General features: G+C 37.4%; 1 protein-coding gene across 1 annotated transcript in view; it reads right to left on the bottom strand.

Annotated features, from left to right (window-relative positions):
* LOC121559375 (short transient receptor potential channel 6-like) overlaps positions 1-27,447 on the bottom strand; it is a gene marked incomplete at its 3' end in the record, with an annotated part of 140,666 nt that overhangs the window by 54,159 nt on the left and 59,060 nt on the right. Inside the window, exons 2-5 of the mRNA XM_041872610.1 lie at positions 10,691-10,850; positions 4,562-4,730; positions 3,978-4,110; positions 1-275 (exon numbers count right to left, since the gene is read on the bottom strand). The exon at positions 1-275 is cut by the window's left edge and continues 26 nt beyond it. Coding sequence (XP_041728544.1) covers positions 1-275; positions 3,978-4,110; positions 4,562-4,730; positions 10,691-10,850 — 737 coding nt within the window. The remainder of the gene's footprint in view (positions 276-3,977; positions 4,111-4,561; positions 4,731-10,690; positions 10,851-27,447) is intronic.

A 27,447-nucleotide genomic window follows, 5' to 3' on the forward strand; every position in this document is an offset into this window, starting at 1 on the left:
GGACAGCTAACTCGTTACTGAGCTCCAGGGCGGCTAATACTGGATCCTCATTGGACAGCGAGAGGTAGGCGGGGCTAGCCAGGCCGCGGTAGGCGTTGATCCTGGACCGTGAGTGGCTGAAGGAGTCGTACTGCTGCTGGTAGTTGCACGAATCACAGCAGCAGAAGTAGTCGTGGGGCGGGTCTATACGCGCTCCTTTACCCAATAGGATGTGGACAATCTCATATTCATGACAATGAGCTGCTAGAATCACTGGAGTCACATCATGGGAGAAACTAGACCGAGAGAGACAGAGAGACAGAGAGAGAGAGAGAGAGAGACAGAGAGAGAGAGAGAGAGAGAGAGAGAGAGAGACAGCGAGAGAGAGACAGAGAGAGAGAGAGAGACAGAGAGAGAGAGAGAGACAGAGAGAGAGAGAGAGAGAGAGACAGTGAGAGAGAGACGAGAGAGAGAGAGAGAGAGACATAGAGAGAGAGAGAGAGAGAGAGAGAGGGGGGGAAAGTGGGAGATAGTGAGAGAGAGCAAAAGAGAAAGTTAGGGGAAGGAGAGTGGGAGAGAGACAGAGAGAGAGACAGAGAGAGAGACAGAGAGAGAGAAAGAGAGAGAGAGAGAGAGAGAGAGAGAGAGAGAGAGAGAGGGGGGGAGGGAGGGAGAGAGAGAGAGAGAGAGAGAGAGAGAGAGAGAGAGAGAGAGAGAGAGAGAGAGAGAGACAGAGACAGAGACAGAGAGAGAGAGAGAGAGAGAGAGAGAGAGAGAGAGAGACAGAGAGAGAGAGATAATTGACGGAAATCGGTGTTGGGGGGAAAAGATTCGACAATATAAAATCCATGTACACAAACAACAAGTGTGCAGTACAAATTGGCAAAAAACTAACATTTTCTTTCCACAGGGCCGTGGGGTGAGACAGGGATGCAGCTTGAGCCCCACCCTCTTCAACATACAGTGAGGGAAAAAACGATTTGATCCCCTGCTGATTTTGTACGTTTGCCCACTGACAAAGAAATGATCAGTCTATAATTTTAATGGTAGCTTTATTTGAACAGTGAGAGACAGAATAACAACAAAAAAATCCAGAAAAATGCGTGTCAAAAATTTTATAAATTGATTTGCATTTTAGTGAGGGAAATAAGTATTTAACCCCCTCTCAATCAGAAAGATTTCTGGCTCCCAGGTGTCTTTTATACAGGTAACGAGCTGAGATTAGGAGCACACTCTTAAAGGGAGTGCTCCTAATCTCAGTTTGTTACCTTTATAAAAGACACCTGTCCACAGAAGCAATCAATCAATCAGATTCCAAACTCTCCACCATGGCCAAGACCAAAGAGCTCTCCAAGGATGTCAGGGACAAGATTGTAGACTTACACAAGGCTAGAATGGGCTACAAGACCATCACCAAGCAGCTTGGTGAGAAGGTGACAACAGTTGGTGCGATTATTTGCAAATGGAAGAAACACAAAATAACTGTCAATCTCCCTCGGCCTGGGGTTCCATGCAAGATCTCACCTCGTGGAGTTGCAATGATCATGAGAACGGTGAGGAATCAGCCCAGAACTACACGGGAGGATCTTGTCAATGATCTCAAGGCAGCTGGGACCATAGTCACCAAGAAAACAATTGGTAACACACTACGCCGTGAAGGACTGAAATCCTGCAGCGCCCGCAAGGTCCCCCTGCTCAAGAAAGCACATATACAGGCCCGTCTGAAGTTTGCCAATGAACATCTGAATGATTTAGAGGAGAACTGGGTGAAAGTGTTGTGGTCAGATGAGACCAAAATCGAGCTCTTTGTCATCAACTCAACTCGCCGTGTTTGGAGGAGGAGGAATGCTGCCTATGACCCCAAGAACACCATCCCCACCGTCAAACATGGAGGTGGAAACATTATGCTTTGGGGGTGTTTTTCTGCTAAGGGGACAGGACAACTTCACCGCATCAAAGGGACGATGGACGGCGCCATGTACCGTCAATTCTTGGGTGAGAACCTCCTTCCCTCAGCCAGGGCATTGAAAATGGGTCGTGGATGGGTATTACAGCATGACAATGACCCAAAACACACGGCCAAGGCAACAAAGGAGTGGCCTAGCCAGTCTCCAGACCTTAATCCCATAGAAAATCTGTGGACGGAGCTGAAGGTTCGAGTTGCCAAACGTCAGCCTCGAAACCTTAATGACTTGGAGAAGATCTGCAAAGAGGAGTGTGACAAAATCCCTCCTGAGATGTGTGCAAACCTGGTGGCCAACTACAAGAAATGTCTGACCTCTGTGATTGCCAACAAGGGTTTTGCCACCAAGTACTAAGTCATGTTTTGCAGAGGGGTCAAATACTTATTTCCTTCGTTAAAATGCAAATCAATTTATAAAATTTTTGACATGCGTTTTTCTGGATTTTTGTTGTTGTTATTCTGTCTCTCACTGTTCAAATAAACCTACCATTAAAATTGTAGACTGATCATGTCTTTTTCAGTGGGCAAACGTACAAAATCAGCAGGGAATCAAATACTTTTTTCCCTCACTGTATGTATCAACGAATTGGCGAGGGCACTAGAAAAGTCTGCAGCACCCGGCCTCACCCTACTAGAATCTGAAGTCAAATGTCTACTGTTTGCTGATGATCTGGTGCTTCTGTCCCCAACCAAGGAGGGCCTACAGCAGCACCTAGGTGTTCCAAACAAGGTCCAGTTGCCAGGACCACAAATACAAATTCCATCTAGACACCGTTGCCCTAGAGCACACAAAAAACTATATATACCTCAGCCTAAACATCAGCGCCACAGGCAACTTCCACAAATATGTGAACAATCTGAGAGACAAGGCAAGAAGGGCCTTATATGCCATCAAAAGGAACATAAAATTTGACATACCAATTAAGATCTGGCAAAAAATACTTGAACCAGTTATAGAACCCATTACCCTTTACGGTTGTGAGGTCTGGGGTCCGCTCACCAACCAAGCATTCATAAAATGGGACCAACACCAAATTGAGACTCTGCATGCAGAATTCTGAAAAAAATATCCTCTGTGTACAACGTAAAATATCAAATAATCCACGCAGAGCAGAATTAGGCCGATACCCACTAACTTCAAAATCCAGAAAAGAGCCGTTAAATTCTACAATCACCTAAAAGGAAGCGATTCCCAAACCTTCCATAACAAAGCCATCACCTACAGAGCGAAGAAACTGGAGAAGAGTCCCCTAAGCAAGCTGGTCCTGGTCACGAACACACAGACCCCACAGAGCCCCAGGACAGCAACACAGTTAGACCCAACCAAATCATGAGAAAACTAAAAGAGAATTACTTGACACATTGGAAAGAATTACCAAAAAAACAGAGCAAACTAGAATGCTATTTGGCTCTAAACAGAGAGTACACAGTGGCAGAATACCTGACCACTGTTACTGACCCAAACTTAAGGTAAGCTTTGACTATGTACAGACTCAGTGAGCATAGCCTTGCTATTGAGAAAGGCTGCCATAGGCAGACCTGGCTCTCAAGAGAAGACAGGCTATGTGCACACTGCCCACAAAATGAGGTGGAAACTGAGCTGCACTTCCTAACCTCCTGCCAAATGTATGACCATATTAGAGACACATATTTCCCTCAGATTACACAGATCCACAAAGAATTCAAAAACAAATCAAATTGTGATAAACTCCCTTATCTATTGGGTGAAATACCACAGTGTGCCATCACATCAGTAAGATTTGTGACCTGTTGCCAAAAGAGAGAGAGATAGAGACATGTAGCTCAGCTGGTAGAGCATGGTGCTTGTAACGCCAAGGTAGTGGGTTCAATCCCCGGGACCACCCATACACAAAAATGTATGCACTCATGACTGTAAGTTGCTTTGGATAAAAGCGTCTGCTAAATGGCTTATTTATTTATGCAGGTATATAGACACACACACATTATACACACACACCCGACACACACACATATACACACACCCATACATTACACACCCCAACACCCCTCTCACCGTGTCCCATCCTCATCATAAGCGTAGAAGTCATCCAACATGTCCACCTGGGCAGGGCTTGCTGTCAGGCGCCGCGCGTCACTGAACGACCGGTGGCCTAGCAACACCTCCGTTATGCGCACATAACCCTTACCTAGGACACACACACACACACACACACACACACACACACACACACACACACACTCTGGGTAATGGAGTAAGTGTAGTCCACTCTCTCTCTCTCTCTCTCTCTCTCTCTCTCTCTCTCTCTCTCTCTCTCTCTCTCTCTCTCTCTCTCTCTCTCTCTCTCTCTCTCTCTCTCTCTCTCTCTCTCTCTCTCTCTCTCTCTCTCTCTCTCTCTCTCTCTCTCTCTCTCTCTGTCGCTCTCTCTGTCTCTCTTTCTGTCTCTCTCTCACTCTCTCTCTCTCTCTCTCTCTCTCTCTCACACACACTCTCTCTCTCTCTCTCTCGCTTTCTCTCTCTCTCTTTCTCTCTCTCTCGCTCTCTCTCTCTCTCTCTCTCTCTCTCTCTCTCTCTCTCTCTCTCTCTCTCTCTCTCTCACACACACTCTCTCTCTCTCTCTCTTTCTCTCTCTTCCTTACTGATGGCCAGCAGCAGAGCGTCTCCCACCCTGGATAGCTCCACTCTCCCCAGCAGCAGCTCAGTCACCTCTAGATGCTCATTGGCCACCGCCAGCTGCAATGCATTCTGGCCCATGTAGTCTACTGCGTTCACGTTGAGACTGGGCATGTGCAGGACCATGCGTCGCACCTCGTGGGAGAAGGAAATACTGGTTATTATTTTTATTCGCTTTTTGAGGGCATTCATTGAATCAACATTCTGTTTCTGACAATATAGAATATAGCCCTAGGCCGGGATTCAGGAGCTCACACAGAGATCGCATTCATACTGAAACAGCATTATAACGCGCTGTGGTGAATTAAAAGCCTGGTCCTAATGTTTGAAACAGCTATAAAGCGCACTGTGGTGAATTAAAAGCCTGGTCCTAATGTTTGAAACAGCTATAAAGCGCACTGTGGTGAATTAAAAGCCTGGTCCTAATGTTTGAAACAGCGATATAACGCGCTGTGGTGAATTAAAAGCCTGGTCCTAATGTTTGAAACAGCTATAAAGCGCACTGTGGTGAAGTAAAATTCTGGTCCTAATGTTTGAAACAGCGATATAACACGCTGTGGTGAATTAAAAGCCTGGTCCTAATGTTTGAAACAGCGATATAACGCACTGTGGTGAATTAAAGCCTGGTACTAATGTTTGAAACAGCGTTATAACGCGCTGTGGTGAATTAAAAGCCTGGTCCTAATGTTTGAAACAGCGATATAACGCGATGTGGTGAATTAAAAGCCTGGTCCTAATGTTTGAAACAGCGATATAACACGCTGTGGTGAATTAAAAGCCTGGTACTAATGTTTGAAACAGCTATAAAGCGCACTGTGGTAAATTAAAAGCCTGGTCCTAATGTTTGAAACAGCGATATAATGCACTGTGGTGAATTAAAGCCTGGTCCTAATGTTTGAAACAGCGATATAACGCGCTGTGGTGAATTAATAGCCTGGTCCTAATGTTTGAAACAGCAATATAACGTGATGTGGTGAATTAAACCCTGGTCCTAATTTTTGAAACAGCGTTATAACGCACTGTGGTAAATTAAAGCCTGGTCCTAATGTTTGAAACAGTGATATAACGCACTGTGGTGAGTTAAAGCTTGGTCCTAATGTTTGAAACAGCTATAAAGCGCACTGTGGTGAATTAAAAGCCTGGTCCTAATGTTTGAAACAGCGATATAACGCGCTGTGGTGAATTAAAAGCCTGGTCCTAATGTTTGAAACAGCGATATAACGCACTGTGGTGAATTAAAGCCTGGTCCTAATGTTTGAAACAGAGTTATAATGCACTGCGGTGACGTTAAACTAAAATCCCCTTTATAATTTTGCCTTATAAAGAGTTTTATGGTAAAGGCCTGTAACATCATGTTAACTAAAAATCTGTCATTTTAAGCTAGAGATAACTGTTTTTTTTTTATTGGATGCATCTCAATCCACCGCATCCTCCGATGTTGCACTTCCTCAACTGCAGTGAAAGGTGACAGAGCTACAGCGGTGAAAGGTGACAGAGCTACAGCGGTGTTTGTCAGACCATCAGACATCCCCAAAATCGGTCTTCTAACGAAACCGTCTGTAGCGTCTGAACAGCCTACAAACTATTATGACAATGGAAAGATGAGACTCTCCGTTTTGCTCTGCAACCCCCACAAGCGTTGTGGGACTCGTCTGAAGTTGGTACAGCCGATCTGCCAACTTCTGTCTATAGCTTCCTAACAGTTTGGGCTACACACTTCCAGTGAATTCGGAAAGTATTCAGACCCCTTGATTTTTTCCTCATTTTGTTACGCTACAGCCTCATTCTAAAATTGATTTAGTTTTTTTATCCTCATCAATCTACACACAATACCCCATAATGGTTTTTAGACATTTTAGCACATTTATAAAAAAAAATAAAAAAAACAGAAATACCTTATTTAGATATGTATTCAGACCCTTTGCTATGAGATTTGAAATTGAGCTCAGGTTCATCCTGTTTCCATTGAGCATCCTTGAGATGTTTCTATAACTTGAGTGGAGTCCACCTGGGGTAAATTCAATTGATTGGACATGATTTGGGAAGGCACACAGCTGTCTACAGTCGTGGTCAAAAGTTTTGAGAATGACACAAGCATTGGTCATCACAAAGTTCGCTGCTTCAGTGTTTTTAGATATTTTTGTCAGATGTTACTATGGTATACTGAAGTATAATTACAAGCATTCCATAAGTGTCAAAGGCTTTTATTGACAAGTACATTAAGTTTATGCAAAGAGTCAATATTTGCAGTGTTGACCCTTCTTTTTCAAGACCTCTGCAATCCGCCCTGGCATGCTGTCAATTAACTTCTGGGCCACATCCTGACTGATGGCAGCCCGTTCTTGCATAATCAATGCTTGGAGTTTGTCAGAATGTATGGGTTTTTGTTTGTCCACCCGCCTCTTGAGGATCGACCACAAGTTTTCAATGGGATTAAGGTCTGGGGAGTTTCCTGGCCATGGACCCAAAATGTCGATGTTTTGTTCCCCGAGCCACTTAGTTATCACTTTTGCATTATGGCAACGTGCTCCATCATGCTGGAAAAGGCATTGGTCGTCACCAAACTGTTCTTGGATGGTTGGGAGAAGTTGCTCTTGGAGGATGTGTTGGTACCATTCTTTATTCATGGCTGCGTTCTTAGGCAAAATTGTGAGTGAGCCCACTCCCTTGGCTGAGAAGAAACCCCACACATGAATGGTCTCAGGATGCTTTACTGTTGGCATGACACAGGACTGATGGTAGCGCTCACCTTGTCTTCTCTGGACAAGGTGTTTTCCGGATGCCCCAAACAATCGGAAAGGGGATTCATCAGAGAAAATGACTTTACCCCAGTCCTCAACAGTCCAATCCCTGTACCTTTTGCAGAATATCAGTCTGTCCCTGATGTTTTCCTGGAGAGAAGTGGCTTCTTTGCTGCCCTTCTTGACACCAGGCCATCCTCCAAAAGTATTTGCCTCACTGTGCGTGCAGATGCACTCACACCTGCCTGCTGCCATTCCCAAGCAAGCACTGCACTGCTGGTGCCCCGATCCTGCAGCTGAATCAACTTTAGGAGACGGTCCTGGCATTTGCTGGACTTTCTTGGGTGCCCTGACGCCTTCTTCACAACAATTGAACCTCTCTCCTTGAAGTTCTTGATGATCCGATAAATGGTTGATTTAGGTACAATCTTACTGGCAGCAATATCCTTGCCTGTGAAGCCCTTTTTGTCCAACGCAATGATGACGGCACGTGTTTCCTTGCAGGTAACCGTGGTTAACAGAGGAAGAACAATGATTTCAAGCACTACCCTCCTTTTAAAACTTCCAGTCTGTTATTCTAACTCAATCAGCATGACAGAGTGATCTCCAGCCTTGTCCTCGTCAACACTCTCACCTGTGTTAACGAGAGAATCACTGACATGATGGCAGTTGGTCCTTTTGTGGCAGGGCTGAAATGCAGTGGACATTTTTGGGGGGGATTCAGTTCATTTTCATGGCAAAGAGGGACTTTGCAATTAATTGCAATTAATCTGATCACTCTTCATGACATTCTGGAGTATATGGAAATTGCCATTATCAAAACTGAGGCAGCAGACATTGTGAAAATTATTATTTGTGTCATTCTCAAAACGTTTGACCACAACTGTATATAAGGTATCACAGTTGACAGTGCATGTCAGAGCAAGAACAAAGCCATGAGGTCAAAGAAATTGTCCATAGAGCTCCGAGGCAGGATTGTGTCGAGGCACAGATCTGGGGAAGGGTACCAAAACATTTAGATAGTATTGAAGGTCCCCAAGAACACAGTGGCCTCCATCATTCTTAAATGGAAGAAGTTTGGAACCACCAAGACTCTTCCTAGAGCTGGCCACCCGGCCAAACTGAGCAATCAGGGGAGAAGGGCCTTGGTCAGGAAGGTGACCAAGAACCCGATGGTCACTCTGACAGACCTCCAGAGTTCCTCTGTGGAGATGGGAGAACCTTCCAGAAGGACAAGCATCTCTGCAGCACTCCACCAATCAGGCCTTTATGGTAGACCTCAGACTGGTGTGAAGGTTCATTTTCCAACAGGACAACGACCCTAAGCACACAGCCAAACCAACGCAGGTGAGAATGCTATTCATTGACTACAGCTCAGCATTCAACACCATAGTGCCCTCTAAGCTCATCACTAAGCTAAAGATCCTGGGACTAAACACCTCCCTCTGCAACTGGATCCTGGACTTCCTGACGGGCCGCCCCCAGGTGGTAAGGGTAGGTAACAACACATCTGCCACACTGATCCTCAACACGGGGGGCCCCTCAGGGTGCGTGCTCAGTCCCCTCCTGTACTCTCTGTTCACCCATGACTGCATGGCCAGGCACGACTCCAACACCATCATTAAGTTTGCCGACGACACAACAGTGGTAGGCCTGATCACCGACAACGATGAGACAGCCTATAGGGAGGAGGTCAGAGACCTGGCCGTGTGGTGCCAGGACAACAACCTCTCCCTCAACGTGACCAAGACAAAGGAGATGATTGTGGACTACAGGAAAAAAAAGAGGACTGAGCACGCCCCATTCTCATCGACGGGGCTGTAGTGGAACAGGTTGAGAGCTTCAAGTTCCTTGGTGTCCACATCACCAATGAACTATCATGGTCCAAACACACCAAGACAGTCGTGAAGAGGGCACGACAAAGCCTATTCCCCCTCAGGAGACTGAAAAGATTTGGCATGGGTCCTCAGATCCTCAAAAAATTCTACAGCTGCACCATCGAGAGCATCCTGGCTGGTTGCATCACTGCCTGGTATGGCAACTGCTTGGCCTCCGACCGCAAGGCACTACAGAGGGTAGTGCGTACGGCCCAGTACATCACTGGGGCCAAGCTTCCTGCCATCCAGGACCTCTATACCAGGCGGTATCAGAGGAAGGCCCTCAAAATTGTCAAAGACTCCAGCCACCCTAGTCATAGACTGTTCTCTCTGCTACTGCACGGCAAGCGGTACCGGAGTGCCAAGTCTAGGTCCAAAAGACTTCTCAACAGCTTCTACCCCCAAGCCATAAGACTCCTGAACAGCTAATCATGGCTACCCGGACTATTTGCACTGCCCCCCCACCCCATCCTTTTTACGCTGCTGCTACTCTGTTAATTATTTATGCATAGTCACTTTAACTCTACCCACATGTACATATTACCTCAACTACCTCAACTAGCCGGTGCCCCCGCACATTGACTCTGCAACGGTACCCCCCTGTATATATAGCCTCCCTACTGTCACTTTATTTTACTTCTGCTCTTTTTTTCTCTCAACACTTTCTTTGTTGTTGTTTTATTTTTACTTTTTTTGTAAAAAATAAATGCACTGTTGGTTAAGGGCTGTAAGTAAGCATTTCACTGTAATGTCTGCACCTGTTGTATTCGGCGCATGTGACCAATAAAATTTGATTTGATTTGATTTGAGGAGTGGCTTTGGGACAAGTCTCTGAATGTGCTTGAGTGGCCCAGCCAGACCCCGGAATTGAACCGGAATGAACATCTCTGGAGAGACCTGAAAATAGCTGTGCAGCGACGCTCCCCATCCAACCTGACAGAGCTTGAGAGGATCTGCAGAGAAGAATGGGAGAAACCCCCCAAATACAGGTGTTCCAAGCTTGTAGCGTCATGCCTAAGAAGACTTGAGGCTGTAATCGCTGCCAAAGGTGCTTCAACAAAGCACTAAGTAAAGAGTCTGAATACTTATGTAAATGTGATATTTCTGTTGTTTATTTTGAATAAATTAGCAAACATTTCAAAAAAGCTGTTTTGCTCTAGGACGCCCACAGGCCTCACTTTAACCTGGTACCAGTTGAAAAAATTAGTATATACTGTAAAAGTACAGTATATATGGAGAATGTTTCGTGCCAAAAATAAGGGGTTGAAATCATGTAGAAACCCCCCCCGTTAAAATTCTAAACCAAATATCAAAATAATCCTTGGTATGACCTTCTTAAAACAATTCCACATAGCTTAGTAGAACCCCCCCACCCCCCCTCCCCCTTCCCCAGCTTAGACAGGGCTTACACTCTGATGGGCTAATTGACAGGGGTAATTTGATTTGACAAGTCTGTAATGTTGTCATGGTAACTGACCTCGGGGATGTTGCCGTACTCTGCCGCCTCCAGGAAGTGCTGCTCGGCATCCGACAGGCTGGTGGGCGGAGCTGAGAACATGTAGGCGGGGCCTCGCTGGGCCTGTCGTCGCTTAGCAACCGCCTGACGTGCCAGGAGCTGTTGCTCTGCACTGCTGCGACTGACAATGGAAACACAAATATACACAGGTAAACACATAGACTCGTGCACACACACTCACACACACATATACACACACACAAATACACACACATATACAAAATACAAACTCAAACCCCTACCTACAGTACATGTACAAATTACCTCGACTAACCTGTACCCCCGCACATTGACTCGGTACCGGTACCCCCTGTATATAGCCTCGTTATTGTTATGTAATCTTATTTTTACTATATATTTAATTTTTTATTTTAGTTTATTTGGCAAATATTTTCTTAACTCTATTTCTTGAACTGCATTGTTGGTTAAGGGCTTGTAAGTAAGCATTTCACGGTAAGGTCTACACCTGTTGTATATGAGCATGTGACAAATACAATTTGATTTGACATCTGTTACTATAACCTTCAACAGCTGTTACTAACATTTCAACAGCTGTTACTATAACCTTCAACATCTGTTACTATAACCTTTAACAGCTGTTACTATAACCTTTAACAGCTGTTACTATAACCTTTAACAGCTATTACTATAACCTTTAACAGCTGTTACTATAACCTTTAACAGCTATTACTATAACCTTTAACAGCTGTTACTATAACCTTTAACAGCTGTTACTATAACCTTCAAAAGCTGTTACTATAACCTTCAACAGCTGTTACTATAACTTTCAACAGCTATTACTATAACTTTCAACAGCTGTTACTATAACCTTCAACAGCTGTTACTATAACCTTTAACAGCTGTTACTATAACCTTCAACAGCTGTTACTATAACCTTCAACATCTGTTACTATAACCTTCAACAGCTGTTACTGTAACTTTCAACAGCTATTACTATAACCTTCAACAGCTGTTACTATAACCTTCAACGGCTGTTACTATAACCTTCAACATCTGTTGCTAGAACCTCCAACAGCTGTTACTATAATTTTCAACATCTGTTACTATAACCTTTAATATCTGTTATAAAACTTTAAACAGCTATTACTATAACCTTTAACAGCTGTTACTATAACCTTTAACAGCTGTTACTATAACCTTCAACAGCTGTTACTATAATCTTCAACATCTGTTACTATAACCTTTAATATCTGTTACTATAACTTTCAACAGCTATTACTATAACCTTCAACAGCTGTTACTATAACCTTTAACAGCTGTTACTATAACCTTCAACAGCTGTTATTATAACCTTTAATATCTGTTACTATAACCTTCAACAGCTGTTACTATAACCTTCAACAGCTTTTACTATGACCTTTAATATCTGTTACTATAACCTTCAACAGCTGTTACTATAACATTCAACAGCTTTTACTATAACTTTCAACAGCTATTACTATAACTTTCAACAGCTGTTACTATAACCTTCAACAGCTGTTACTATAACATTTAACAGCTGTTACTATAACCTTCAACAGCTGTTACTATAACCTTCAACATCTGTTACTATAACCTTCAACAGCTGTTACTGTAACTTTCAACAGCTATTTCTATAACCTTCAACAGCTGTTACTATAACCTTCAACGGCTGTTACTATAACCTTCAACATCTGTTGCTAGAACCTCCAACAGCTGTTACTATAATCTTCAACATCTGTTACTATAACCTTTAATATCTGTTACTATAACTTTCAACAGCTATTACTATAACTTTTAACAGCTGTTACTATAACCTTTAACAGCTGTTACTATAACCTTCAACAGCTGTTACTATAATCTTCAACATCTGTTACTATAACCTTTAACATCTGTTACTATAACTTTCAACAGCTATTACTATAAACTTTAACAGCTATTACTATAACCTTCAACAGCTGTTACTATAACCTTCAACATCTGTTATTATAACCTTCAACATCTGTTACTATAACCTTCAACAGCTGTTACTATAATCTTCAAGATCTGTTACTATAACCTTTAACATCTGTTACTATAACTTTCAACAGCTATTACTATAAACTTCAACAGCTATTACTATAACCTTCAACAGCTGTTACTATAACCTTCAACAGCTGTTACTATAACCTTTAACAGCTATTACTATAATCTTCAACATCTGTTACTATAACCTTTAACATCTGTTACTATAACTTTCAACAGCTATTACTATAACTTTCAACAGCTATTACTATAACCTTCAACAGCTGTTACTATAACCTTCAACAGCTGTTATTATAACCTTCAACATCTGTTACTATAACCTTCAACGGCTGTTACTATAATCTTCAAGATCTGTTACTATAACCTTTAACATCTGTTACTATAACTTTCAACAGCTATTACTATAAACTTCAACAGCTATTACTATAACCTTCAACAGCTGTTACTATAACCTTCAACAGCTGTTACTATAACCTTTAACAGCTATTACTATAACCTTCAACAGCTGTTACTATAACATTTAACAGCTGTTACTATAACCTTCAACAGCTGTTACTATAACCTTTAACAGCTGTTACTATAATCTTCAAAAGCTGTTACTATAACCTTTAACAGCTGTTACTATAACCTTTAACAGCTGTTACTAACATTTCAACAGCTGTTACTATAACCTTCAACATCTGTTACTATAACCTTTAACAGCTGTTACTATAACCTTCAACAGCTGTTACTATAACCTTTAACAGCTGTTACTATAACCTTCAACAGCTGTTACTATAACCTTTAACAGCTGTTACTATAACCTTTAACAGCTGTTACTAGACCTTCAACAGCTGTTACTATAACCTTCAACAGCTGTTACTATAACCTTCAACAGCTGTTACTATAACCTTCAACAGCTGTTACTATAACCTTTAATATCTGTTACTATAACATTCAACAGCTGTTACTATAACCTTTAACAGCTGTTACTATAACCTTCAACAGCTGTTACTATAAACTTCAACATCTGTTACTATAACCTTTAATAGCTGTTACTATAAGCTTCAACAGCTATTACTATAACCTTCAACAGCCTTTACTATAACTTTCAACAGATGTTACTATAACCTTTAACAGCTGTTACTATAACCTTTAACAGCTGTTACTATAACTTTCAACAGCTGTTACTATAACCTTTAACAGCTGTTACTATAACCTTCAACAGCTGTTACTATAACCTTTAATATCTGTTACTATAACCTTCAACAGCTGTTACTATAACCTTTAACAGCTGTTACTATGACCTTTAACAGCTGTTACTATAACCTTCAACAGCTGTTACTATAACCTTTAACAGCTGTTACTATAACCTTTAACAGCTGTTACTATAACGTTTAACAGCTGTTACTATAACCTTTAATATCTGTAACTATAACCTTCAACAGCTGTTACTATAACCTTTAACAGCTGTTACTATGACCTTTAACAGCTGTTACTATAACCTTCAACAGCTGTTACTATAACCTTTAACAGCTGTTACTATAACCTTCAACAGCTTTTACTATAATTTTCAACAGCTGTTACTATAACCTTCAACAGCTGTTACTATAACTTTCAACAGCTGTTACTATAACCTTTAACAGCTGTTACTATAACCTTTAATATCTGTTACTATAACCTTCAACAGCTGTTACTTTAATCTTCAACAGCTGTTACTATAACCTTCAACAGCTGTTACTATAACCTTTAACAGCTGTTACTATAACCTTTAATATCTGTTACTATAACCTTCAACAGCTGCTACTATAACCTTCAACAGCTGGTTCTATAACCTTCAACAGCTGTTACTGTAACTTTCAACAGCTATTACTATAACCTTCAACAGCTGTTACTATAACCTTCAACGGCTGTTACTATAACCTTCAACATCTGTTGCTAGAACCTCCAACAGCTGTTACTATAATCTTCAACATCTGTTACTATAACCTTTAATATCTGTTAGTATAACTTTCAACAGCTATTACTATAACCTTTAACAGCTGTTACTATAACATTTAACTGCTGTTACTATAACCTTCAACAGCTGTTACTATAATCTTCAACATCTGTTACTATAACCTTTAATATCTGTTACTATAACTTTCAACAGCTATTACCATAACCTTCAACAGCTGTTACTATAACCTTCAACAGCTGTTATTATAACCTTCAACATCTGTTACTATAACCTTCAACAGCTGTTACTATAATCTTCAAGATCTGTTACTATAACCTTTAACATCTGTTACTATAACTTTCAACAGCTATTACTATAAACTTCAACAGCTATTACTATAACCTTCAACAGCTGTTACTATAACCTTCAACAGCTGTTACTATAACCTTTAACAGCTATTACTATAAACTTCAACAACTGTTACTATAACCTTTAACAGCTGTTACTATAACCTTCAACAGCTGTTACTATAACCTTTAACAACTGTTACTATAACCTTCAACAGCTGTTACTATAACCTTTAACAGCTGTTACTATAACCTTTACCAGCTGTTACTAACATTTCAACAGCTGTTACTATAACCTACAACATCTGTTACTATAACCTTTAACAGCTGTTACTATAACCTTCAACAGCTGTTACTATAACCTTCAACAGCTGTTACTATAACCTTTAACAGCTGTTACTATAACCTTCAACAGCTGTTACTATAACCTTTAACAGCTGTTACTATAACCTTTAACAGCTGTTACTAGACCTTCAACAGCTGTTATTATAACCTTCAACAGCTGTTACTATAACCTTCAACAGCTGTTACTATAACCTTCAACAGCTGTTAGTATAACCTTTAATATCTGTTACTATAACATTCAACAGCTGTTACTATAACCTTTAACAGCTGTTACTATAACCTTCAACAGCTGTTACTATAAACTTCAACATCTGTTACTATAACCTTTAATAGCTGTTACTATAATCTCCAACAGCTATTACTATAACCTTCAACAGGCTTTACTATAACGTTCAACAGATGTTACTATAACCTTTAACAGCTGTTACTATAACCTTTAACAGCTGTTACTATAACTTTCAACAGCTGTTACTATAACCTTTAACAGATGTTACTATAACCTTCAACAGCTGTTACTATAACCTTTAATATCTGTTACTATAACCTTCAACAGCTGTTACTATAACCTTTAACAGCTGTTACTATGCCCTTTAACAGCTGTTACTATAACCTTCAACAGCTGTTACTATAACCTTTAACAGCTGTTACTATAACCTTTAACAGCTGTTACTATAACCTTTAACAGCTGTTACTATAACCTTTAATATATGTAGCTATAACCTTCAACAGCTGTTACTATAACCTTTAACAGCTGTTACTATGACCTTTAACATCTGTTGCTAGAACCTCCAACAGCTGTTACTATAATTTTCAACATCTGTTACTATAACCTTTAATATCTGTTATAAAACTTTAAACAGCTATTACTATAACCTTTAACAGCTGTTACTATAATCTTTAACAGCTGTTACTATAACCTTCAACAGCTGTTACTATAATCTTCAACATCTGTTACTATAACCTTTAATATCTGTTACTATAACTTTCAACAGCTATTACTATAACCTTCAACAGCTGTTACTATAACCTTTAACAGCTGTTACTATAACCTTCAACAGCTGTTATTATAACCTTTAATATCTGTTACTATAACCTTCAACAGCTGTTACTATAACCTTCAACAGCTTTTACTATGACCTTTAATATCTGTTACTATAACCTTCAACAGCTGTTACTATAACCTTCAACAGCTTTTACTATAACTTTCAACAGCTATTACTTTAACTTTCAACAGCTGTTAGTATAACCTTTAATATCTGTTACTATAACATTCAACAGCTGTTACTATAATCTTTAACAGCTGTTACTATAACCTTCAACAGCTGTTACTATAATCTTCAACATCTGTTACTATAACCTTTAATATCTGTTACTATAACTTTCAACAGCTATTACTATAACCTTCAACAGCTGTTACTATAACCTTTAACAGCTGTTACTATAACCTTCAACAGCTGTTATTATAACCTTTAATATCTGTTACTATAACCTTCAACAGCTGTTACTATAACCTTCAACAGCTTTTACTATGACCTTTAATATCTGTTACTATAACCTTCAACAGCTGTTACTATAACCTTCAACAGCTTTTACTATAACTTTCAACAGCTATTACTTTAACTTTCAACAGCTGTTACTATAACCTTCAACAGCTGTTACTATAACATTGAACAGCTGTTACTATAACCTTCAACAGCTGTTACTATAACCTTCAACATCTGTTACTATAACCTTCAACAGCTGTTACTGTAACTTTCAACAGCTATTTCTATAACCTTCAACAGCTGTTACTATAACCTTCAACGGCTGTTACTATAACCTTCAACATCTGTTGCTAGAACCTCCAACAGCTGTTACTATAATCTTCAACATCTGTTACTATAACCTTTAATATCTGTTACTATAACTTTCAACAGCTATTACTATAACTTTTAACAGCTGTTACTATAACTTTTAACAGCTGTTACTATAACCTTCAACAGCTGTTACTATAATCTTCAACATCTGTTACTATAACCTTTAATATCTGTTACTATAACTTTCAACAGCTATTACTATAACCTTCAACAGCTGTTACTATAACCTTCAACAGCTGTTATTATAACCTTCAACATCTGTTACTATAACCTTCAACATCTGTTACTATAATCTTCAAGATCTGTTACTATAACCTTTAACATCTGTTACTATAACTTTAACAGCTATTACTATAAACTTCAACAGCTATTACTATAACCTTCAACAGCTGTTACTATAACCTTCAACAGCTGTTACTATAACCTTTAACAGCTATTACTATAACCTTCAACAGCTGTTACTATAACCTTTAACAGCTGTTACTATAACCTTCAACAGCTGTTACTATAACCTTTAACAGCTGTTACTATAATCTTCAAAAGCTGTTACTATAACCTTTAACAGCTGTTACTATAACCTTTAACAGCTGTTACTAACATTTCAACAGCTGTTACTATAACCTTCAACATCTGTTACTATAACCTTTAACAGCTGTTACTATAACCTTCAACAGCTGTTACTATAACCTTTAACAGCTGTTACTATAACCTTTAACAGCTGTTACTAGACCTTCAACAGCTGTTACTATAACCTTCAACAGCTGTTACTATAACCTTCAACAGCTGTTACTATAACCTTCAACAGCTGTTACTATAACCTTTAATATCTGTTACTATAACATTCAACAGCTGTTACTATAACCTTTAACAGCTGTTACTATAACCTTCAACAGCTGTTACTATAAACTTCAACATCTGTTACTATAACCTTTAATAGCTGTTACTATAATCTTCAACAGCTATTACTATAACCTTCAACAGCCTTTACTATAACTTTCAACAGATGTTACTATAACCTTTAACAGCTGTTACTATAACCTTTAACAGCTGTTACTATAACTTTCAACAGCTGTTACTATAACCTTTAACAGCTGTTACTATAACCTTCAACAGCTGTTACTATAACCTTTAATATCTGTTACTATAACCTTCAACAGCTGTTACTATAACCTTTAACAGCTGTTACTATGACCTTCAACAGCTGTTATTATAACCTTCAACAGCTGTTACTATAACCTTCAACAGCTGTTACTATAACCTTCAACAGCTGTTACTATAACCTTTAATATCTGTTACTATAACATTCAACAGCTGTTACTATAACCTTTAACAGCTGTTACTATAACATTCAACAGCTGTTACTATAAACTTCAACATCTGTTACTATAACCTTTAATAGCTGTTACTATAATCTCCAACAGCTATTACTATAACCTTCAACAGCCTTTACTGTAACGTTCAACAGATGTTACTATAACCTTTAACAGCTGTTACTATAACCTTTAACAGCTGTTACTATAACTTTCAACAGCTGTTACTATAACCTTTAACAGATGTTACTATAACCTTTAACAGCTGTTACTATAACCTTTAATATCTGTTACTATAACCTTCAACAGCTGTTACTATAACCTTTAACAGCTGTTACTATGCCCTTTAACAGCTGTTACTATAACCTTCAACAGCTGTTACTATAACCTTTAACAGCTGTTACTATAACCTTTAAAAGCTGTTACTATAACCTTTAACAGCTGTTACTATAACCTTTAATATATGTAGCTATAACCTTCAACAGCTGTTACTATAACCTTTAACAGCTGTTACTATGACCTTTAACATCTGTTGCTAGAACCTCCAACAGCTGTTACTATAATTTTCAACATCTGTTACTATAACCTTTAATATCTGTTATAAAACTTTAAACAGCTATTACTATAACCTTTAACAGCTGTTACTATAACCTTTAACAGCTGTTACTATAACCTTCAACAGCTGTTACTATAATCTTCAACATCTGTTACTATAACCTTTAATATCTGTTACTATAACTTTCAACAGCTATTACTATAACCTTCAACAGCTGTTACTATAACCTTTAACAGCTGTTACTATAACCTTCAACAGCTGTTATTATAACCTTTAATATCTGTTACTATAACCTTCAACAGCTGTTACTATAACCTTCAACAGCTTTTACTATGACCTTTAATATCTGTTACTATAACCTTCAACAGCTGTTACTATAACCTTCAACAGCTTTTACTATAACTTTCAACAGCTATTACTTTAACTTTCAACAGCTGTTACTATAACCTTCAACAGCTGTTACTATAACATTTAACAGCTGTTACTATAACCTTCAACAGCTGTTACTATAACCTTCAACATCTGTTACTATAACCTTCAACAGCTGTTACTATAACCTTCAACAGCTGTTACTATAACCTTCAACAGCTGTTACTATAACCTTCAACGGCTGTTACTATAACCTTCAACATCTGTTGCTAGAACCTCCAACAGCTGTTACTATAATCTTCAACATCTGTTACTATAACCTTTAATATCTGTTACTATAACTTTCAACAGCTATTACTATAACTTTTAACAGCTGTTACTATAACTTTTAACAGCTGTTACTATAACCTTCAACAGCTGTTACTATAATCTTCAACATCTGTTACTATAACCTTTAATATCTGTTACTATAACTTTCAACAGCTATTACTATAACCTTCAACAGCTGTTACTATAACCTTCAACAGCTGTTATTATAACCTTCAACATCTGTTACTATAACCTTCAACATCTGTTACTATAATCTTCAAGATCTGTTACTATAACCTTTAACATCTGTTACTATAACTTTCAACAGCTATTACTATAAACTTCAACAGCTATTACTATAACCTTCAACAGCTGTTACTATAACCTTCAACAGCTGTTACTATAACCTTTAACAGCTATTACTATAAACTTCAACAGCTGTTACTATAACCTTTAACAGCTGTTACTATAACCTTCAACAGCTGTTACTATAACCTTTAACAGCTGTTACTATAACCTTTAACAGCTGTTACTATAACCTTTAACAGCTGTTACTATAACCTTTAACAGCTGTTACTAACATTTCAACAGCTGTTACTATAACCTTCAACATCTGTTACTATAACCTTTAACAGCTGTTACTATAACCTTTAACAGCTGTTACTAACATTTCAACAGCTGTTACTATAACCTTCAACATCTGTTACTATAACCTTTAACAGCTGTTACTATAACCTTCAACAGCTGTTACTATAACCTTTAACAGCTGTTACTATAACCTTCAACAGCTGTTACTATAACCTTTAACAGCTGTTACTATAACCTTTAACAGCTGTTACTAGACCTTCAACAGCTGTTACTATAACCTTCAACAGCTGTTACTATAACCTTCAACAGCTGTTACTATAACCTTCAACAGCTGTTACTATAACCTTTAATATCTGTTACTATAACATTCAACAGCTGTTACTATAACCTTTAACAGCTGTTACTATAACCTTCAACAGCTGTTACTATAAACTTCAACATCTGTTACTATAACCTTTAATAGCTGTTACTATAATCTTCAACAGCTATTACTATAACCTTCAACAGCCTTTACTATAACTTTCAACAGATGTTACTATAACCTTTAACAGCTGTTACTATAACCTTTAACAGCTGTTACTATAACTTTCAACAGCTGTTACTATAACCTTTAACAGCTGTTACTATAACCTTCAACAGCTGTTACTATAACCTTTAATATCTGTTACTATAACCTTCAACAGCTGTTACTATAACCTTTAACAGCTGTTACTATGACCTTCAACATCTGTTACTATAACCTTTAACAGCTGTTACTATAACCTTCAACAGCTGTTACTATAACCTTCAACAGCTGTTACTATAACCTTTAACAGCTGTTACTATAACCTTCAACAGCTGTTACTATAACCTTTAACAGCTGTTACTATAACCTTTAACAGCTGTTACTAGACCTTCAACAGCTGTTATTATAACCTTCAACAGCTGTTACTATAACCTTCAACAGCTGTTACTATAACCTTTAATATCTGTTACTATAACATTCAACAGCTGTTACTATAACCTTTAACAGCTGTTACTATAACCTTCAACAGCTGTTACTATAAACTTCAACATCTGTTACTATAACCTTTAATAGCTGTTACTATAATCTTCAACAGCTATTACTATAACCTTCAACAGCCTTTACTATAACGTTCAACAGATGTTACTATAACCTTTAACAGCTGTTACTATAACCTTTAACAGCTGTTACTATAACTTTCAACAGCTGTTACTATAACCTTTAACAGCTGTTACTATAACCTTCAACAGCTGTTACTATAACCTTTAATATCTGTTACTATAACCTTCAACAGCTGTTACTATAACCTTTAACAGCTGTTACTATGCCCTTTAACAGCTGTTACTATAACCTTCAACAGCTGTTACTATAACCTTTAACAGCTGTTACTATAACCTTTAACAGCTGTTACTATAACCTTTAACAGCTGTTACTATAACCTTTAATATCTGTAGCTATAACCTTCAACAGCTGTTACTATAACCTTTAACAGCTGTTACTATGACCTTTAACATCTGTTGCTAGAACCTCCAACAGCTGTTACTATAATTTTCAACATCTGTTACTATAACCTTTAATATCTGTTATAAAACTTTAAACAGCTATTACTATAACCTTTAACAGCTGTTACTATAACCTTTAACAGCTGTTACTATAACCTTCAACAGCTGTTACTATAATCTTCAACAGCTGTTACTATAACCTTTAACAGCTGTTACTATAACCTTCAACAGCTGTTATTATAACCTTTAATATCTGTTACTATAACCTTCAACAGCTGTTACTATAACCTTTAACAGCTGTTACTATAACCTTTAACAGCTGTTACTAGACCTTCAACAGCTGTTACTATAACCTTCAACAGCTGTTACTATAACCTTCAACAGCTGTTACTATAACCTTCAACAGCTGTTACTATAACCTTTAATATCTGTTACTATAACATTCAACAGCTGTTACTATAACCTTTAACAGCTGTTACTATAACCTTCAACAGCTGTTACTATAAACTTCAACATCTGTTACTATAACCTTTAATAGCTGTTACTATAATCTTCAACAGCTATTACTATAACCTTCAACAGCCTTTACTATAACTTTCAACAGATGTTACTATAACCTTTAACAGCTGTTACTATAACCTTTAACAGCTGTTACTATAACTTTCAACAGCTGTTACTATAACCTTTAACAGCTGTTACTATAACCTTCAACAGCTGTTACTATAACCTTTAATATCTGTTACTATAACCTTCAACAGCTGTTACTATAACCTTTAACAGCTGTTACTATGACCTTCAACATCTGTTACTATAACCTTTAACAGCTGTTACTATAACCTTCAACAGCTGTTACTATAACCTTCAACAGCTGTTACTATAACCTTTAACAGCTGTTACTATAACCTTCAACAGCTGTTACTATAACCTTTAACAGCTGTTACTATAACCTTTAACAGCTGTTACTAGACCTTCAACAGCTGTTATTATAACCTTCAACAGCTGTTACTATAACCTTCAACAGCTGTTACTATAACCTTTAATATCTGTTACTATAACATTCAACAGCTGTTACTATAACCTTTAACAGCTGTTACTATAACCTTCAACAGCTGTTACTATAAACTTCAACATCTGTTACTATAACCTTTAATAGCTGTTACTATAATCTTCAACAGCTATTACTATAACCTTCAACAGCCTTTACTATAACGTTCAACAGATGTTACTATAACCTTTAACAGCTGTTACTATAACCTTTAACAGCTGTTACTATAACTTTCAACAGCTGTTACTATAACCTTTAACAGCTGTTACTATAACCTTCAACAGCTGTTACTATAACCTTTAATATCTGTTACTATAACCTTCAACAGCTGTTACTATAACCTTTAACAGCTGTTACTATGCCCTTTAACAGCTGTTACTATAACCTTCAACAGCTGTTACTATAACCTTTAACAGCTGTTACTATAACCTTTAACAGCTGTTACTATAACCTTTAACAGCTGTTACTATAACCTTTAATATCTGTAGCTATAACCTTCAACAGCTGTTACTATAACCTTTAACAGCTGTTACTATGACCTTTAACATCTGTTGCTAGAACCTCCAACAGCTGTTACTATAATTTTCAACATCTGTTACTATAACCTTTAATATCTGTTATAAAACTTTAAACAGCTATTACTATAACCTTTAACAGCTGTTACTATAACCTTTAACAGCTGTTACTATAACCTTCAACAGCTGTTACTATAATCTTCAACAGCTGTTACTATAACCTTTAACAGCTGTTACTATAACCTTCAACAGCTGTTATTATAACCTTTAATATCTGTTACTATAACCTTCAACAGCTGTTACTATTACCTTCAACAGCTTTTACTATGACCTTTAATATCTGTTACTATAACCTTCAACAGCTGTTACTATAACCTTCAACAGCTTTTACTATAACTTTCAACAGCTATTACTATAACTTTCAACAGCTGTTACTATAACCTTCAACAGCCGTTACTATAACATTTAACAGCTGTTACTATAACCTTCAACAGCTGTTACTATAACCTTCAACATCTGTTACTATAACCTTCAACGGCTGTTACTATAACCTTCAACATCTGTTGCTAGAACCTCCAACAGCTGTTACTATTATCTTCAACATCTGTTACTATAACCTTTAATATCTGTTACTATAACTTTCAACAGCTATTACTATAACTTTTAACAGCTGTTACTATAACTTTTAATATCTGTTACTATAACCTTCAACAGCTGTTACTATAACCTTTAACAGCTGTTACTATGCCCTTTAACAGCTGTTACTATAACCTTCAACAGCTGTTACTATAACCTTTAACAGCTGTTACTATAACCTTTAACAGCTGTTACTATAACCTTTAACAGCTGTTACTATAACCTTTAATATATGTAGCTATAACCTTCAACAGCTGTTACTATAACCTTTAACAGCTGTTACTATGACCTTTAACATCTGTTGCTAGAACCTCCAACAGCTGTTACTATAATTTTCAACATCTGTTACTATAACCTTTAATATCTGTTATAAAACTTTAAACAGCTATTACTATAACCTTTAACAGCTGTTACTATAATCTTTAACAGCTGTTACTATAACCTTCAACAGCTGTTACTATAATCTTCAACATCTGTTACTATAACCTTTAATATCTGTTACTATAACTTTCAACAGCTATTACTATAACCTTCAACAGCTGTTACTATAACCTTTAACAGCTGTTACTATAACCTTCAACAGCTGTTATTATAACCTTTAATATCTGTTACTATAACCTTCAACAGCTGTTACTATAACCTTCAACAGCTTTTACTATGACCTTTAATATCTGTTACTATAACCTTCAACAGCTGTTACTATAACCTTCAACAGCTTTTACTATAACTTTCAACAGCTATTACTTTAACTTTCAACAGCTGTTGGTATAACCTTTAATATCTGTTACTATAACATTCAACAGCTGTTACTATAATCTTTAACAGCTGTTACTATAACCTTCAACAGCTGTTACTATAATCTTCAACATCTGTTACTATAACCTTTAATATCTGTTACTATAACTTTCAACAGCTATTACTATAACCTTCAACAGCTGTTACTATAACCTTTAACAGCTGTTACTATAACCTTCAACAGCTGTTATTATAACCTTTAATATCTGTTACTATAACCTTCAACAGCTGTTACTATAACCTTCAACAGCTTTTACTATGACCTTTAATATCTGTTACTATAACCTTCAACAGCTGTTACTATAACCTTCAACAGCTTTTACTATAACTTTCAACAGCTATTACTTTAACTTTCAACAGCTGTTACTATAACCTTCAACAGCTGTTACTATACCATTGAACAGCTGTTACTATAACCTTCAACAGCTGTTACTATAACCTTCAACATCTGTTACTATAACCTTCAACAGCTGTTACTGTAACTTTCAACAGCTATTTCAATACCTTCAACAGCTGTTACTATAACCTTCAACGGCTGTTACTATAACCTTCAACATCTGTTGCTAGAACCTCCAACAGCTGTTACTATAATCTTCAACATCTGTTACTATAACCTTTAATATCTGTTACTATAACTTTCAACAGCTATTACTATAACCTTCAACAGCTGTTACTATAACCTTCAACAGCTGTTATTATAACCTTCAACATCTGTTACTATAACCTTCAACATCTGTTACTATAATCTTCAAGATCTGTTACTATAACCTTTAACATCTGTTACTATAACTTTCAACAGCTATTACTATAAACTTCAACAGCTATTACTATAACCTTCAACAGCTGTTACTATAACCTTCAACAGCTGTTACTATAACCTTTAACAGCTATTACTATAACCTTCAACAGCTGTTACTATAACCTTTAACAGCTGTTACTATAACCTTCAACAGCTGTTACTATAACCTTTAACATCTGTTACTATAATCTTCAAAAACTGTTACTATAACCTTTAACAGCTGTTACTATAACCTTTAACAGCTGTTACTAACATTTCAACAGCTGTTACTATAACCTTCAACATCTGTTACTATAACCTTTAACAGCTGTTACTATAACCTTCAACAGCTGTTACTATAACCTTTAACAGCTGTTACTATAACCTTTAACAGCTGTTACTAGACCTTCAACAGCTGTTACTATAACCTTCAACAGCTGTTACTATAACCTTCAACAGCTGTTACTATAACCTTCAACAGCTGTTACTATAACCTTTAATATCTGTTACTATAACATTCAACAGCTGTTACTATAACCTTTAACAGCTGTTACTATAACCTTCAACAGCTGTTACTATAAACTTCAACATCTGTTACTATAACCTTTAATAGCTGTTACTATAATCTTCAACAGCTATTACTATAACCTTCAACAGCCTTTACTATAACTTTCAACAGATGTTACTATAACCTTTAACAGCTGTTACTATAACCTTTAACAGCTGTTACTATAACTTTCAACAGCTGTTACTATAACCTTTAACAGCTGTTACTATAACCTTCAACAGCTGTTACTATAACCTTCAACAGCTGTTACTATAATCTTCAACAGCTGTTACTATAACCTTCAACAGCTGTTACTATAACCTTTAATATCTGTTACTATAACATTCAACAGCTGTTACTATAACCTTTAACAGCTGTTACTATAACCTTCAACAGCTGTTACTATAAACTTCAACATCTGTTACTATAACCTTTAATAGCTGTTACTATAATCTCCAACAGCTATTACTATAACCTTCAACAGCCTTTACTATAACGTTCAACAGATGTTACTATAACCTTTAACAGCTGTTACTATAACCTTTAACAGCTGTTACTATAACTTTCAACAGCTGTTACTATAACCTTTAACAGATGTTACTATAACCTTCAACAGCTGTTACTATAACCTTTAATATCTGTTACTATAACCTTCAACAGCTGTTACTATAACCTTTAACAGCTGTTACTATGCCCTTTAACAGCTGTTACTATAACCTTCAACAGCTGTTACTATAACCTTTAACAGCTGTTACTATAACCTTTAACAGCTGTTACTATAACCTTTAACAGCTGTTACTATAACCTTTAATATATGTAGCTATAACCTTCAACAGCTGTTACTATAACCTTTAACAGCTGTTACTATGACCTTTAACATCTGTTGCTAGAACCTCCAACAGCTGTTACTATAATTTTCAACATCTGTTACTATAACCTTTAATATCTGTTATAAAACTTTAAACAGCTATTACTATAACCTTTAACAGCTGTTACTATAACCTTTAACAGCTGTTACTATAACCTTCAACAGCTGTTACTATAATCTTCAACATCTGTTACTATAACCTTTAATATCTGTTACTATAACTTTCAACAGCTATTACTATAACCTTCAACAGCTGTTACTATAACCTTTAACAGCTGTTACTATAACCTTCAACAGCTGTTATTATAACCTTTAATATCTGTTACTATAACCTTCAACAGCTGTTACTATAACCTTCAACAGCTTTTACTATGACCTTTAATATCTGTTACTATAACCTTCAACAGCTGTTACTATAACCTTCAA

This window comes from Coregonus clupeaformis, unplaced genomic scaffold (genome assembly GCF_020615455.1).
Source record: "Coregonus clupeaformis isolate EN_2021a unplaced genomic scaffold, ASM2061545v1 scaf0063, whole genome shotgun sequence".
Taxonomy (NCBI): Eukaryota; Metazoa; Chordata; class Actinopteri; order Salmoniformes; family Salmonidae; genus Coregonus; species Coregonus clupeaformis.